General features: G+C 36.5%; 1 protein-coding gene across 9 annotated transcripts in view; it reads right to left on the bottom strand.

Moving 5' to 3' along the window:
* The window catches only part of WNK1 (WNK lysine deficient protein kinase 1), a 144,421-nt gene that overhangs the window by 60,458 nt on the left and 66,622 nt on the right, over positions 1-17,341 (bottom strand). For all 9 annotated transcript variants that reach the window (XM_057701781.1, XM_057701773.1, XM_057701777.1 and 6 more), the window contains exons 3-4: positions 8,733-8,953; positions 6,697-6,854 (exon numbers count right to left, since the gene is read on the bottom strand). In XM_057701781.1, coding sequence (XP_057557764.1) covers positions 6,697-6,854; positions 8,733-8,953 — 379 coding nt within the window. The remainder of the gene's footprint in view (positions 1-6,696; positions 6,855-8,732; positions 8,954-17,341) is intronic.

Genomic DNA, 17,341 nt, shown 5'->3' with positions numbered 1-17,341 from the left:
CATTCATTGATTAGACAGTGTCTCAAATGTATTATCGTAAAAATCAAATTAATTTGTTTACTTTTATCAAATAATTGCTTGTATAAACGTTTATCTAATTTTACGGCAGTGCTGTGCCTGACAGTCTGAAGCCAAAAAACTCAAACACTGCTTTTAGCCCTGAGCCTCTGGTGAGTAGTTTACACTATTTTTCACCTACTCATCCTACACATTTATTATTGTTAACCAATTAAGCATATTTGGTGGGTAAGGTATACAGAACAAGGTACAGTTTAAAACAGGTCACCCATAAATTTTGCATTAAAAAAAACTGGTACTACCATATAATTTATAATTTAATTTCTTTCTTTTTTAAATAATTAATTAATTAATTAACTTATTGGCTGCGTTGGGTCTTCATTGCTGCACACGGGCTTTCTCTAGTTGAGGCAAGCAGGGGCTACTCTTCATTGTGGTGTATGGGCTGCTCACTGCAGTGTGGCTTCTCTTGTTGCAGAGCACGGGCTCTAGGTGTGTGTGCTTCAGTAGTTGTGGCTCACGGGCTCTAGAGCGCAGACTCAATAGCTGTGGCACGCGGGCTTAGTTGCTCCGCAGCATGTGGGATCCTCCTGGAGCAGGGATCGAACCTGTGTCCCCTGCACTGGCAGGCAGATTCTTAACCACTGTGCCACCTAGGAATACCCTATAACTTAATTTCTTTAAATAGTAGAGTTATTTTTTAGACTTCATTTTACATAAAGAAACTAAAATTCCAGGATCCCTCAAGATATTTTAAGTACCAACCTTTATTTGTTTAGATAAATAATCAGGAATTGAATTCACAAGACATCTATCACTAGACAACCCAGTAATGCCTAGGCAGTGTCTCTAACAGCAAAGCACTGTCTGATGGTCCATAACAAAATCTACCAAATTTCAAATGAGAAATACTGCAAGACCCACAAAGAAGGCTGGTGACTGAGAGAGACAGTAGAGAATGTTTAAATATATGGCTATCTTATGTATACCTCATTCTTCTGGTCTGTTCACTATCAAAACATTCAGTACTACTGGAAGGAAAATAAAGGATATTTGTTAATAAGTCTTTGTGCTCAAAATCCAGAATGATCACCTCAAGCAGTAACACTGGGTTTAAGATGCTATTTATTCTTAGGTAATAGAAAGAATAAAGATGGCCAGTGAAAAATGGTTATTACGTTAAAACCTCTCATGTTTTCATCACAGAATTAAAGTGATAGTTCTACTCTTAACAGAGGGAAAGAGACTGTCCACAAATTATCAAAGCTAACAATTTAAGTAAGTACTTGCTCACACTGAAATTCTCCTGTCTACTCCAAGTACAGAGGCTAATAGCATTCTAATAGAACATTATCAACACTTTTGCAGATTAGAAATTATTTACAAACTCTTCAGAGGAGAATTTTTTAAGTTCTGGTGTCGTGTGTTTAGAATAGGAGTCAGCAACTTTCTCCAAGAGCCAAATAGTACATAATTTAGGATTTTTTAACCATACAGCCTGTTGCAATTACTCAACTCTGCCATTGTAATATGTGAAAACAGACACATAATACAGAAACAAATTAGTGGCTGTGTCATTACTTTCTTCGTGGACACTGAAATTTGAATTTCATATAACTTTCACAGGTCATCACATTTTATTCTTCTTTTGATCTCCCCCTCAACCATTTAGGAATGTAAAAAGAATTCTTAGCTCATGGGTTGTACAAAAATGGGTAGCAGGCTGGAATTGGCCCATGGATCATAGTTTGCTAATCCCTGGCTTAGAGAATGATGAAGTGAAGAAAAGTTATAGGTGGTAAGTTAGTAAATAAATTACAAAAACCCTTCTACACACAAATTACAAATTTTATAGCCCTAAAATTTAATGTATTTAACCTCTTAATCAGGTTTGACATTTAGTTTGATCTCAAGAAGATATGTATTTACAAAGGGTATTTTCATATTATTTGTTTTCATAAATATTAAGTGGAAAAGAACATCTTAGCTTAACTGAATTCTAATTTATGAAGAAAATCAATCTCTCGTCCAGCCACTGTGGCCATCTCTACTTTAACTCTTTATTTCAGTCTATCAGTTCTTCCTTCAGATTACTGCAATAGCCTCCTTTTTTTTCTTTTATTGAGATACAATTGACATACAATAAACAGCATATATTTAGAGTGTACAATTTGATATAGTTTTTCTTATTAGTAATGTATAACATGGCAATCCCAATCTCCCAATTCATGCCCACCCCCCACCCCTGCTTTCCCCACTTGGTGTCCATATGTCCGTTCTCTACATCTGTGTCTCTATTTCTGCCTTGCAAACCAGTTGATTTGTACCATTTTTCTATATTCCGCATGTGTTAATATATGATATTTGTTTTTCTCTTTCTGACTCACTTCACTCAGCATGACAGTCTCTAGGTCCATCCATGTCTACAAATGTCCTAATTTCGTTCCTTTTTACAGCTGAGTAATATCCCATTGTATATATAAGTACCACATCTTCTTTATCCATTCATCTGTTGATGGACATTTAGGTTGCTTCCATGACCTGGCTATTGTAAGTAGTGCTGCAATGAACACTGGAGTGCATGTGTCTTTTTGAATTATGGTGTTCTCTGGGTATATGCCCAGCAGTGGGATTGCTGGGTCATATGGTAACTCTATTTCTAGTTTGGCAAGGAAACTTCATGCTGTTCTCCACAGTGGCTGTATAATTTACATTCCCACCAACAGTGCAAAAGCATTCCCTTTTCACCACACCCTCTCCAGCATTTACTGTTTGTCGATTTTCTGATGATGCCCATTCTAACCAGTGTTAGGTGATACCTCGTAGTTTTGATTTGCATTTCTCTAATAATTAGTGATGTTGAGCAGCTTTTCATGTGCCTCTTAGCCATCCGTATGTCTTCTTTGTCCAGCTCCATTTTTTTCCCTCAAGATTGCTTTGGCTATTCGGGGTCTTTTCTGTCTCCAAACAAATTTTAGGATTTTTTGCTCTAGTTCTGTAAAAAATGCCATTGGTAATTTGATGGGGATTGCATTGAATCTGTAAATTGCATTGGGTAGTATAGTCATTTTCACAATGCTGACTCTTCCAACCCAAGAACATGGTATATCTCTCCCTCTGTTTCTGTCATTTTGATTTCTTTCATTAGTACCATAGTCTTCTGAGTACAGGCCTTTTACCTCCTTAGTTAGGTTTATTCCTAGGTATTTTATTCTTTTTGTTGCAATGGTGAATGGGATTGTTTCCTTAATTTCTCTTTCTGATCTTTCATTGTTAGTGTACAGAAATGCGAGAGATTTGTGTGTGTTAATTTTGCATCCTGCAATTGTACCAAATCACTGATTAGCTCAATAGTTTTCTGGTGGCATCTTTAGGATTTTCTATGTACAGTACTATGTCATCTGAGAACAGTGACAGTTTTACTTCTTTTCCTATTTAGATTCCTTTTATTTCTTTTTCTTCTCTGATTGCTGTCGCAAGGACTTCCAAAACTATGTTGAACAGAAGTGGCAAGAGTGGACATCCTTGTCTTGTTCCTGATCTTAGAGGGAATGCTTGCTGTTTTTCACCATCGAGAATGATGTTTGCTGTGGGTTTGTCATATATGGCCTTTATTATGTTGAGGTAGGTTCCCTCTATGCCCACCTTCGGGATAGTTTTTATCATAAATGGGTGTTGAATTTTGTCAAAAGCCTTTTCTGCATCTATTGAGATGATCATGTGGTTTTTATCCTTCAGTTTGTTAATATGGTGTATCACAGTGACTGATTTGCATATATCGAAGAATCCTTGCATTCCAGGGATAAACCCCACTTGATCATGGTGTATGATCCTTTTAATATATTGTTGCATTCTGTTGGCTAGTATTTTGTTGAGGATTTTTGCACCTAAATTCATCAGTGACATTGGTCTGTAATTTTTTTTGTAGTATCTTTGTTTGGTTTTGGTATCAGGGTGATGGTGGCCTCATAGAATGAATTTGGGAGTGTTCCTTCCTCTGCAACTTTTTGGAAGAGTTTGAGAAGGATGGGTGTTAGCTCTTCTCTAAATGTTTGATAAAATTCACCTGTGAATCCATCTGGTCCTGGACTTTTGTTGAAAGATTTTTAATCGCAGTTTCAATGTTATTACTTGTGATTGGTCTGTTCATATTTTCTATTTCTTCCTGATTCAGTCTTGGAAGGTTATACCTTTCTAAGAATCTGTCCATTTCATCCAGGTTGTCCATTTTATTGGCATATAGTTGCTTGTAGTAGTCTCTTATGGTGCTTTTTATTTCTGCCATGTCTGTTGTAACTTCCTCTGTTTCGTTTCTAAGTTTGTTGAGTCTTCTCCCTCTTTCTTGATGAGTCTTGCTAGAGGTTTATCAATCTTACTTATCTTCTCAAAGAACCAGCTTTTAGTTGTATTGGTTTTTGCTATTGTTTTCTTTGTTTCTATTTCATTTATTTCTACCCTGATCTTTATGATTTCTCTCTGTCTACTCACTTTGGGTTTTGTTTGCTCTTCTTTCTCTAGTTTCTTTAGGTGTAAGGTTAGATTGTTTATTTGGGATTTTTCTTGTTTCTTGAGGTAGGATTGTATAGCTATAAACTTCCCTCTTAGAACTGCTTTTGTTGCATCCCATAGGCTTTGGATTGTTGTGTTTTCATTCTCATTTGCCTCTAGGTATTTTCTGATTTCCTCTTTGATTTCTTCAGTGATCTGTTGGTTATTTAGTAGTGTATTGTTTAGCCTCCATGTGTTTGTGTTTTTTAGTTTTTTTCCTGTAACTGATTTCTAATCTCATAGTGTTGTGGTCAGAAAAGATGCTTGATATGATTTATTTATTTATTTTATTTATTGGCTACGTTGTGTCTTCGTTGCTGCACATGGGCTTTCTCTAGTTGATGCGAGGGGGGGCTACTCTTCATTGTGGTGTGCAGGCTCCTCATTGTAGTGGCTCCTCTTGTTGTGGAGCATCGGCTCTAGGTGTGTGGCCTTCAACAGCTGCGGCACACAGGCTCAACAGTTGTCGCTCATGAGCTCTAGAGCACAGGCTCAATAGTTGTGGTGCACGGGCTTAGCTGCTCTGTGGCATGTGGAATCTTCCCAGAGCAGGGCTTGAACCCATGTCCCCTGCACTGGCAGGCAGATTCTTAACCCCTGCGCCACCTAGGAAGTCCGATATGATTTCAATTTTCTTAAATTTACCAAGGCTTGATTTGTGACCCAAAATGTGATCTACCTTGGAGAATGTCCCACGTGCACTTGAGAAGAACATGTAATCTGTTGTTTTTGGATGTAATACCCTATAGATATCTTTTAAATCCAGCTCATTTATTTTGTCATTTAAAGCTTGTGTGTCCTTATTAATTTTCTGTCTAGATGATCTGTCCATTGGTATAAGTGGGGTGTCAAAGTCCTCCACTATTATTGTGTTACTGTCGAGTTCCTCTTTTATAGTTGTTAGCATTTGCCTTATGTATTGAGGGGCTCCTACATTGGGTGCATATATATTTATAAATGTTATTTCCTCTTCTTAGATTGATCCGTTGATCATTATGTAGTGTCCTTTCTTGTCTCTTGTAACATTTTTATTTTAAAGTCTATTTTATCTGATGAGTATTGCTACTCCAGCTTTCTTCTGATTTCCATTTGCATGGAATATCTCTTTCCACCCCCTGCAACAGCCTCTTAACTGGGTTTTCAGCTTTTAGTGTTTCCTCATAAATCCATCCTCCACTCTGAAGCCAGAATAATCTTTTAAAAATTTAAGTCTGATCTTAGGACACCTACCAAGTCTCTTTTTTTTTTTTTTTTTTGCGGGGAGGTGGGGGAGAGAAAGGCCTGAACCGCATGGCTCGTAGGATCTTAGTCCCTGACCAGGGATTGAATCTGGGCCCTCAGCAGTGAAAGCATGGAGTCCTAACCATTGGACTGTCAGGGCATTCTCACGACGCCTACTAAGTGTTAAAGTGGCTGCGATGGTTCCCCCAGTGCTCAAGTATGGTCTAAACTTTTCTTTCCTCCCTTATCCCTTGTCTCTTCTTTTTCCTATTTCCAAACTGTAGACATACAAATTACAGATTTTTCACATGCAACACTATCTTAGTCTCTCCCTATTTATTTAACATAATTTTCCTAACCTGTCCAAACTCAACTGGGCACTACTTCTACGTGTTTTTTTACGTACCTACCCCTAGGATAACTGTTTTTATACCCTATGGTGACCGTCTGGTTTACTTGTTTGTTCTTTTTGCCTATGAATAAGCTCTTGAGAGAGAGGTTTTTATTTTACTTAACAATAATATTCAATGCATAGGATCTAGAAAGAAGTCTGGAACATAACAGAGACTTAAATATTTGTTGGATAAACCCATAAACTGTTATGGGTTGAGATGCATTCCCCCTCAAAAAAGATGTGTTAAAATTCAGATCCTCAGTATCTCAGAATGTGATCTTATTTGGAAACAGGATCACTGCAGGTAAAATTAGTTAGAATGAGGTCAACCTAGAGTGGGGTGGACACAATGCAATCTGACCAGTCCTTATAAAAAGAGGAGACACAGAGACCCAGACAGATGAGGGGTGAACGCCATGTGATGCTTTCTAGTGTTGTTCTCTTTTGCATGGTTTGATATTATACAGCTTCTTAGATGTGGCCTAAGATCACCAGTCAGTTAGAACAAGACTTACACTGGTCACTCGACGGTAGATCTGCGCAGCATTTTGGCACTCCGAGTAAGGGTATTCAGATGTGGCCATCTCAAGCATGCACATCCCAAAAGCATAAACGTCCACGGATTCATCATATTTCTCCTCATACATCTCAGGGGCCATGAACTCTGGGGTACCTTAAATTAAAAGAATGATTCAGACTCAATGTGAGGAGAAGCTGCAGATGTAACTCATGGGGAAGGGAGCAGCAGAGGGGTTGACCTGTGAGAGAGAAGAAAGTGAAAGGAGTGAGGGATGAAAAAGAAAGAAAGGTGGGCAGGTGGTGGAGGGAGAGGAAAGAAATCATCTTAGTCTGTTTCATCAAATATGTCACAGATCTTAACACTACAACTCCTTTATAAAAAACTGGAACAGGATCAAGCATCTATTTATTTACTGTTTCAAACGGATTACTGTTATACAATGTCAAAATAGAGCCTTGAATAAAAGATAAACTGATATAACTGATACTGAAAACAAATGGAAGGAAAAGGTAAGAGACCCGCAAGGAATAAAGTAGATATAGTGGCATCTACCTGTAAGACAGGATGATGGGTTAGAAAAGATCAAAATACTTGTCTGCCCCCTACTGTATGGTAGCTGTAAAGTTAACATTTACGTAACAGCTAGTCTCTTGCCATTAACATTCCATCTGATCAGCTTCACTTTTAAGGAGGCTTTGCAGTAAAAAATCTGATACTCAATGCATTTTCAAAATAATAAAGTGTAATTGTCTATAAAGGCCACTCACCAGGGCCCTTTTCTTCACATACTTACCATCCCACCTGCAGTACACAAACCTACTGCAGATGTAAGAAATGCAGTGAGGGACATCCTATAGATACACCCACTCACACACACAAGTAATTCAGTATGCATTTGAGTTCTCTAACTGAATTATAAGCATAGTACATATGAATCCACACACCAGGTTTCCAATGTTTCCAGAGAAATTAAGCTCAGATACCTCAAATTATAGGACATTTCTAAGATCAAGCTTGCACACTGTGGTTTAAATAAAAAGGAAAGAAGAAAAAACCCTCTTGGGCCAGAGATAAATATTCCATAGACAATCAGAGAACTGTTTCCTTATAAGGAAGGCAAAAAAGAAATTCAGCTTTAAACAACGCTTTTCCCAGGAACACTATAAGGATATGCAAATTACTGGTGTTCTATGTTTTTCTTACTAAAACATAGGATTCTAGCCCACTTAAAAATGAATGGCTTTCTCGTTGTTGTCACCTTTTGGGAGAGCAGACTGTGAAGATATCAGGTTTTCAAATTGTCATATCCTCTTCAGAAAGTGAAAGCTTATAAAATAATAAGCATTAAGTTATTTTTCCAGCTGCAACTCTCTAACATACAGTTAAAGGCTGAAAGGACAGCCTTGTTCTCTAGATCAGTGACTCTCAAGAGAGGCAACTTACCCCACAGGGGACATCCAGCAACGTCCAGAGACATTTTTGGTTGTAACAACTGGGGTTAAGTGGGCAGGGGGCGTGCTACTAGCATCCCGTGAGAAGGACCAGGGATGCTGCTAAATCATCTTACAATGCACAAGACAGTCCTTACAACAAAGAACTGTCCAACCCAAAATGTCAATAGTACTCAGGCTGAAAACTGTTTTATAGGTATATCGTCTGAAGAGTAGGAGTAAGAAAAAAGTTGATAATGAACCATCATATTTTCACATTTTAAAATAAAGCTAAATAATTTATTTAAAGTATATGATACTAAGTATCAATAAAATGACACAGTAAGGTTGATAGTTATTACATAAGGTTTTGTCAACAAAGTTCACCTTACTTCTCTTTATGTAACTTTACCAAACAATGATGGTCTTTTCAAGATGATTCTAGAAACATAAATATAGAGAACTCCATATCACTTTCTGGGTACAAGCTATGAATTTCTGAAGGTTTACTTCACATAATAAAAGCTCTGACAGGGTCAGGTTTCTAAATAAAAGGAATGTCAGAAAGCCAGTTAGACTGCAAGTTACACCTGAAACATACCTATCACGCTCTTGGCAAAAGAAGCCCGCTTCAGGGTTGCCAGACCTAGGTCTCCAATCTTGACTGAGCCTGTAGGGCCAGTGATAAAGATGTTGTCACATTTAAGATCCCGGTGAATAATAGGTGGCGTTCGAGTATGAAGAAACTGAAGTCCTTTAAGAATCTGACGGCACCAGCTTCTCAGAACTTTGATCTTCATCACCTTAAACCTTTTCAGGTACCTAGAAAAGGCAAGGTGCACCAAACAGGTTATCAATGATATGCATTTACTGCTTTGAAGAACTCCATTAAATTCTAGCATATCTGAGATGGGAATATCAAATTTAGAATATTAAGATTCAGTAACCTTAGGTTAGTGCTACTTTTAGTAAGGTTAAAGGGGATAGGATAATAAGAAGTTGGCAAGCAAATTCTGATAACAAAGCACAAAAAATAAATTCCTTAAAATTAGATCACTGCTAAAATGATTTAAAAGTTAAGAGGTAGAGTTCGACTTCTGCTAAATGGTGGAGCAACTCTTACTGGATGCAGATATAATTATAAACTCTGTAAATACACACACACACACACACACACAACAACTACTTGAAGGCTGTGGAGAGCAATCAAAATCAGGCATACACTGGAAGGGAGTACACACAAGGGAAAAGGGAAAGCACTGGTCTGTGCAGGGCGCTCAAAGCTGGACAGAAACCTATAGCTTTATTGGCTGAAAAATGAATATGAGGATGGAGTTCAAGATAACTGTAGTGTCTAAAACAGTGCTGTTCAATAGAACTTTCTACAATGACAGTCTGTTCAATACAACATCCACTATACAAATGAGAATATGTATATTTAAATGAATTAGATTAACTACAATAAAAAAAATTCATTTCCCAGTTGCACTAGTCACATTTCAAGTGCTCAACAACTACATGCAGCAAGTGGCTACCATTTTGGATGGTGCAGATTATAGAACATTTCCTTCACCAAATAAAGTTCTGTTGGAAAGCAGAGATCTAGAAAGTAAATGGGGTGGAGGTGGGGGTGGGAATCCCAGAAAGGAGCTATAAAAAGGGAGCTCCAAGTTCTGTGTATTCACTCTGCCCAAATTGCTGGCTGACCTCTGAAATATGTGCATCTGTGGCAGATTCCAAGCAGCCAGGTTAATGCTAAAAGAACAGGACGGAAATTTCTGATAAACTGAGTTCAGATGCTATTTTATCTGGAAATATTCAGGAAAAAAATGAAGAGCACTAATGGTAAGTGTACATTTTCCTATTACTATCTTTATGTTACATATGACTACTTAAAGGAAAATTTATAACACTGTATTACAGATCTATACAATATATAAATGTAACATATGAAAATGAAAATTATAGGGATTTCCCTGGTCGCTCAGTGGTTAAGACTCCTTGCTCCCAATGTAGGGGGCCCTGGTTCAAATCCTGGTCAGGGAACTAGATCCCACATGCATGCCTCAACTAAGAGTTCGCATGCCACAACTAAGGAGCCGGTGAGCAACAACTAAGGAGCCCACAAGCCGCCACTAAGGAGCCTGCCTACCGCAACTAAGACCCAGTGCAACCAAATAAATATTTTTAAAGAACGAAAATTTTGGCATAAAGTATAAGTACTAGAGGTAAATGGGCCTACATTTTTGCAAGTTTCCTTATTTTACCTAAAATTGTACAGTATCTACCCTAAGCATGTTGTGAAAAGTTAAAGATATAAATGCAGTATCTAAACCAACCACTAAAAAAGATATTTAAAATGCACACACACAAGGAAGTTTAGCTAAAAAGCTAATACAGAAACTAATATGAAAACTTGAAAATAAATCAAAAAATGAAATTCTGCTTCACTTGGGTGGGATATGAGGTAATCAAAGAAAACCAATGGTGAAAGTTGGTTTTATGGTTTAAAAAAAATATAAAAACAGAATTACTTCTGGAGGGTGAGGAAAGGGCTGCCTAGGAAGAGGTGTAAGGGCATCTACTGAGATGATGGAAATGTTCTATACCTTAACAGTTCTGATTACACGAGTGAATGACTTTGTCAAAACTCACTGAATGATACAACTATGATTTATATTTTTCACTGCTTGTAAATTTTACTGTAAGGAAAAATCAAGTATACAAATATTGAAACTTTAATGAAATGCGTACTGAAGGGTTTATGGGTGAAACTACTGATGTCTGCAACTCAATCTGGAATGACTAGATGAACATACATGGTAAAGTAAATGCAACAAAAGTTACTGAATTAAAGAATCTAGGCAGAGTCCATGTATTTATAATTCTTTCAACTTTCTGTATAATTCAAAAATTTCAGAATAAAATGTTGGGAAATGTCAATTGTATTTCATTAAAACTGGAAGAAAAACAAAGAATATACATGTATAAATACATATACACATATATATACATACATATAAGCTTATATATGTATAAAGAAACAATGAAAGATAAGAGAATAATTTAAATTATTACTTATTAAGGACAGAAAAAATATAGGGGAAAAGTGGAGGCTAGCATGTATCTCTTTCACATCTATAAAATGATAAACTATATAAAATATAATAGATTATTATCTATTAATCTTATATCTTATGACCTTATTAACCTTGTTTAGAATCACTGGAATTTTCTATGTAAACAATTACGTAATCTGCAAACGGGCAGTTTTATTTCTTCCTTTCCAATCTTTATGCCTTTTACTAGTTTCCCCATTTTTTGCTATAGGTGGGCCCTCTAGAACAATACTGAATATAAGTGGTGAGAGCTGGCATCTGTGCTTCATTCCTAATCTCAGGGGAAACAGTGACGTAAAGTTTTTTCACAGATGCTCATATCAGTTTGAGGAAGTTTCCTACCATTCCTAGTTTGCTAAGAGTTTTTAGTAAGGAATAGATGTTGAATTGTCAAATACTGCTCCTACATATACTGAAATGATCATATGGTTTTTTTTCTTTTATTCTGTTAATGTGGTGAATAACACTGATTCGTCCTATGTTAAACCAACTCTGTGATCCTGAGATAAACTCTATTTGGTACTGATGTATTGTGATGCCTGGAGTCCAATTAGCAATTATCCTGTAAAGAAATTTTGCATCTATATTCATGGGGGACACTGCTCTATAAATTTCTTTTGCTATATCCTCGATTTTGGTATTGGTATCCTGCTGGCTTCAAAAAAGGAACTGGACACTGATTCTTCCACTCTATTTTTTGAGAAAATTCAACACATTGGATTCCCCCCTCATTAAAAAAATTACGATAAAATAAACATAACGTAAAATTTACCACCTTAAGTGGTATTAAATATATTCATATTATTGTGCAATCATCACCACCACCCATCTCCAGAACTCTTTTCATTTTGCAAAACTGAAACTCTATACCCATTAAACAATGACACTCCATTTCCCCCTCAGGCCCTGAAAACTACCAATCTACCTTCTGTCTCTATGAATTAGCCTACACTAGGTACCTCACATAAGTGGAATCATACAATATTTGTCTTTTTGTGACTGGCTTATATCAGGTAGCATAATGTCCTTAAAGTTCATTCACGTTGTAGTAGCATACACCAAAAATTTCCTTCCCTTTTAAAAAGGCTGGAAAATACTCTGTTGTACGTATATACATTTTGTTTATTCATTCTTCCACTGACGAATACTTGGGTTGCTTTTACATTTTAGCTATTGTGAATAATGTTGCTATGAACATGGGTGTACAAATATCTCTTCGAGACCCTGCTTTCAATTCTTTTGGGTATATACCCAGAAATGGAATTGTTGGACCATATCGTAATTCTAGTCATTGTTTTTTACTGAGATGTAATTGACATATAACATTATATTAGTTGTAGGTGTACAGCATAATGATTCAAAATATGTATACATTGTGAAATGATCACCACAGTATAGTTAACGTCCATCACAAAGGTCCAAATTTTTTTCTTGAGATGAGAACTTTTAAGATCTACTCTCTTAGCAACTTTCAAATATACAGTATAGTATCATTAACTGTAGTCACCATGCTGTACATTACATTCTTAAGACTTATTTATTTTACAACTGGAAGTTTGTACCTCTTGTCCACCTTCACCCATTTGATACCCCCGTGCCCCCAGCCCTGCCTCTGGCAACCACCAATCTGCTCTTTTTATCTATGAATTCTGCTTTTTGGTGTTGTTCATTTGTTTTGGTTTTGTTTAAAGTATTTTTAGATTCCACATATAAGCGAGCTCATATGGTATTTGACTTTCTCTGGCTTATTCCACTTAGCACAATGCCCTCAAGGGTCCATCCACGGTTTTGGCAAGATTTTCTTCTTCATGGCTGAATAATATTTCATTGTAGATATATACACCATATCTTCTTTATCTATTCATCCATCAATGGACATTTGGGTTGCTTCCATGTCTTGGCTATTATAAATAATGCTGCAATGAACATGGGAGTGCATATTATCTTTTCGAGTAAGTGTTTTGTTTTCTTTGGATAAATACTCAGAAGCTGAACTGCTGGATCATAGGGTAGTTTTATTTTTAATTTTTTGAGGAACCTCCATACTGTCTTCCATAGTGGCTACACCAATTTATATTGCCACCAACAACGCACAAGGGTTTCCTTTTCTCCACAGCACTTCTTATCTCTTGTCTTTTTGATAACAGCCATTCTAACAGGTGTGAGGTGGTTATTATTGTGCTTTTGATTTGTGTTCCATTAATGACCAGTGACGTTGAGCATCTTTTCATGTGTGTATTGGTTATTTTTATATCTTCTTTGAAAAAATGTTTATTCAAATACTTAGCCCATTTTTAAACTGCATTGTTTTTATGTTGCTGAGTTTTGGGAGTTCTCTAAATATTCTAGATGTCAATCACTACTCTTCCTCAAACTCTTCCAAAAAGCAGAAAAGGAGGAAATACTTGGCATAAGTCATTGTATGAGGCCAGTATTGCTCTGATACCAAAGACACCACAAGAAAACTACATACAAATATCTTTTATGAATACAGATGCAAAAATCCTCAACAAAATATTAGCTACCTCAATCCAACAGCATAGCAAAAAGGATTATACACTCTGACCAAGTAGGATTTATCCATGAATTGCAATGGTGGTTCAACATAAGGAAATCAATCAAGATAATATACCACATTAATAGCACAAAGGGGAAAACAACACAATCATTTCAACTGATACAGAAAAGGCATCAGACAAAATCCAACACCTTTCCATGATTAAAAAAAAAATACTCTAAGAATAGTAGAGAATATATTCAACATGATAAAGAGCATATACAAAAAACCCACAGCTATACTTCAGTGGTGAAACACTGAAAGCTTTCCCATTAAGACTGGGAATAAGACAAGAATAACCACTGCCGTTCAATGCTGTACTAGAAATTCTACCCAGATTAATTAGGCAAGAAAAAGAAAGGTATCCAAACTGGAAAGGAAGAAGTAAAACTACTTCTCTTTGCAGATAACATGATCCTATATACAGAAAATTCTAAAGAATACATACAAACATGCACACACAACTAGAGTTAATAAAAGAATTCAGCAAAATTGCAAGAGTACAAGATCAACACACACAAATGAATTGTGTAGTATACCCCAACAATTAACAACTTGAAAAGGAAAATAAGAAAACAATTCCATTTGCAACAGCATCCGAAAGAATAAAATACTTGGAATAAATTTAACCAAGGAAGTGAAAAGATTTATACACTAAAACTAGAAAACACTGTTGAAAGAAATTAAACGACACCTAAATAAAATGGAGAGATGGGTTCATGGATTGAATAACAATATAGTGAAGATGGTAATATGAGCCAAAATGACCCACAGATACATTGTATCTACAGACAGAATTTTGATTGTACCTGTATAGTCAAATCTATCAGTCTTTTTGCAGAAATGGAAAGCTAAACAGCAGATTCATACGGAATTGCAAGGGGCTTCAAACAGCCAAAACAATATCAAAAAAGAACAAAACTGGAGAACTCACACTGCCCAATTTTAAAACATATCACAAAGCTATGTTTTGTAGTATCAAAACAGCATGGTACTCGCACAAGGTAAGATATGTAGAACAATGGAATAGTATGAAGAGTCCAGAAATAAACCCATGCATCTACAGTTAAATGATTTTTGACAGGGGTGTCAAGATCATTCAACAGAGAAAGCACAGTTTCTTCAACAAATGGTTCTGGGACAACTGGATATCCACATACAACAGAATGGAGCTGGATCCCACACCTTACACATACACAAAAGATAACTAAAAAATGGAACAATCTAAATAAAAGAGCTAAATCTACAGAACTCTTTGAAGAAAAGTTAGGGGTAAATCTGTATGACCTTGCTTTTGGCAATGGATTCTTAGATAGGAGCCTAAAGGCACAAGTGACAAAGGAAAAAAAAACAAACAACCAAACAGATAAACTGGACTTAATCAAAATTTAAAACTTTGTGCATCACATGACATCATTGAGGAGTGAAAAGAACATACAGAATGGGAAAAAACATTTGCAAGTTATGTATCTGATAAGGGTTTAGCTTACAAAATAAAGAACTCTTACAACTCAACAACAAAAAGACAAACAATCCAATTAAAAAATGGGCAAAGGAGTTGAACAGACATTTCTCCAAAGATATACAGCAAGCACATGACAAGATGCTCAACATCATTACTCTCTAGGAAAATGCAAATCAAATGAGATACTATATCACACCCAGGAGGATGGTTATTAAGAAAACGAAAACAAACAAAAAATGAAGTGCTGGCAAGGATGTAGAAATACTGGAACCCTTATACATTGCTAGTGGGAGTGTAAAATGGTGCAGTCATCATGGAAAACAGTTTGGTGGTTCCTCAAAAAGTTAAACACAGAATTACCATATGACTCAGCAATTCTACTCACAGGTAGAATATACACCTAAAAGGGATGAAAACAGGTACTTGGATAAACACTTGTACGCAAATGTTCATGGTGGAAACAACCCAAATGTCTATCAACAAGTGAATGAATAAAAAAACCGTGGTACATCCACGAAATATTAGTCATAAAAAGGAATGAAGTACTGATACATGCCACAACACGAAACTTGAAAACATGGTAAGTGAAAGCAGCTAAACACAAACATATTTTATATTCCATTTATATGAAATACCTTGATCAGATAAATCCTTAGAGACAGAAAGTAGTTGGTGGTTGCCAAAGGCTGGGGCAAAGGAAGAATGGAGAATTGTTTAATGGGTTTTAGTTTTGCAAGATGAAGAATTCTCGAGATTGGTTACACAGCAACATGAATATATTTAACGTTACTATACACTTAAAAATGATTAAAATGATACATTTTGTATGTTCTTACAACAGTTAAAAAAAAAAAACAAACAAAAAAACCCCATCCATAAATCCTAGAGATCAGCCAGTCCAACTGCTTATTTTACACATGGAGAACTGAGGCCCAGAGAAGGGGATCTACCTGCCCTAAATCACAGCTGGTCAAAGTCAGAGCAGAGACAAGACTCCTACTCTAATTCTAGTGCTCTTTCTACTTTACCTCTTGCTGCCTTTGCTTTGAGGATCAGAAACTGAAACAGACAATGATGGGAAAAGAGAACTTTAAACTTAAAAGGAAAATGCCTAAAAACTTAGACCATGTGCAATTAAAGAGAAAATATACTGCATGGGAAGGGGAATGGGGAGTAACTGCTGAACGAGTATGGGGTGTTCTTTTAAGGCGATGAAATGTTTAGGAGCTTGACAGATGTGGTTACACAACATTACAGATGTAATAAATGCCACTGAATTGTATACTTTAAAAAGTTTAATTTTATGTTATATGAATTTCATCAAAAACTTTTTAAAAACTCTAAATTTATTTCTATCTACTGACAGACTATTGATAACCCACTAGGTATATGAGCCAGAAAAAGAATCTCAAGACGCACAATTTTTTTTTGCTACCACACAATTTTTTTTTTGCTACCACACAATTTTCCTTAACTCATTCAAATATTTATCAAGCTTCAGGCATAGTGCTAGGGAGCACAGTCTAGGAAAAGAAAAAGACATGTGAATAACAAGAAGCCTGGACCACTAGGATAAAGATGTTGCCATAAATATTAGAAAAGTTGAATGGGGAAATTAGAATGTGCAGAGGGAAGATATCTGTTGGCTTTTCAACATTTGAGCATCCAAGAGCATCCTTGATTTTGTACATGCAGGAAATACAAGACTATGTTTCAAAGATCTGGGATTAATCAGCTCAGTAGCATTAATTACAAAAAGTTATAAAAAATAAATATACACTACAGAGACAATTTTTAACAATCCAATTCCTCCATAAAAAATTTACACCAGGAAAAAGATGGCGGCGAAGTAGAGAGACGTGGAGTGCATCCCTCTCCACAGATGCATTGGGAATGCACGGAAGGACGCAGTCATTCCCACAGAGAACCAGCTGAACACCAGCAGACGGCCTCGGACACCAGAAAGGGCTGCGGGGAGCCTGACATAGCCGGTAGGGAGGCATCTACGAGGGCTCAAAGAGGGTGAAGCGGCGGAGCTGTGGCAGACGGGAGGGAGTGAGAAACATACG

The sequence above is a fragment of the Hippopotamus amphibius genome, chromosome 12, assembly GCF_030028045.1.
Source record: "Hippopotamus amphibius kiboko isolate mHipAmp2 chromosome 12, mHipAmp2.hap2, whole genome shotgun sequence".
Lineage (NCBI taxonomy): Eukaryota > Metazoa > Chordata > Mammalia > Artiodactyla > Hippopotamidae > Hippopotamus > Hippopotamus amphibius.
This window is presented reverse-complemented; position numbering and strand designations above follow the sequence as displayed.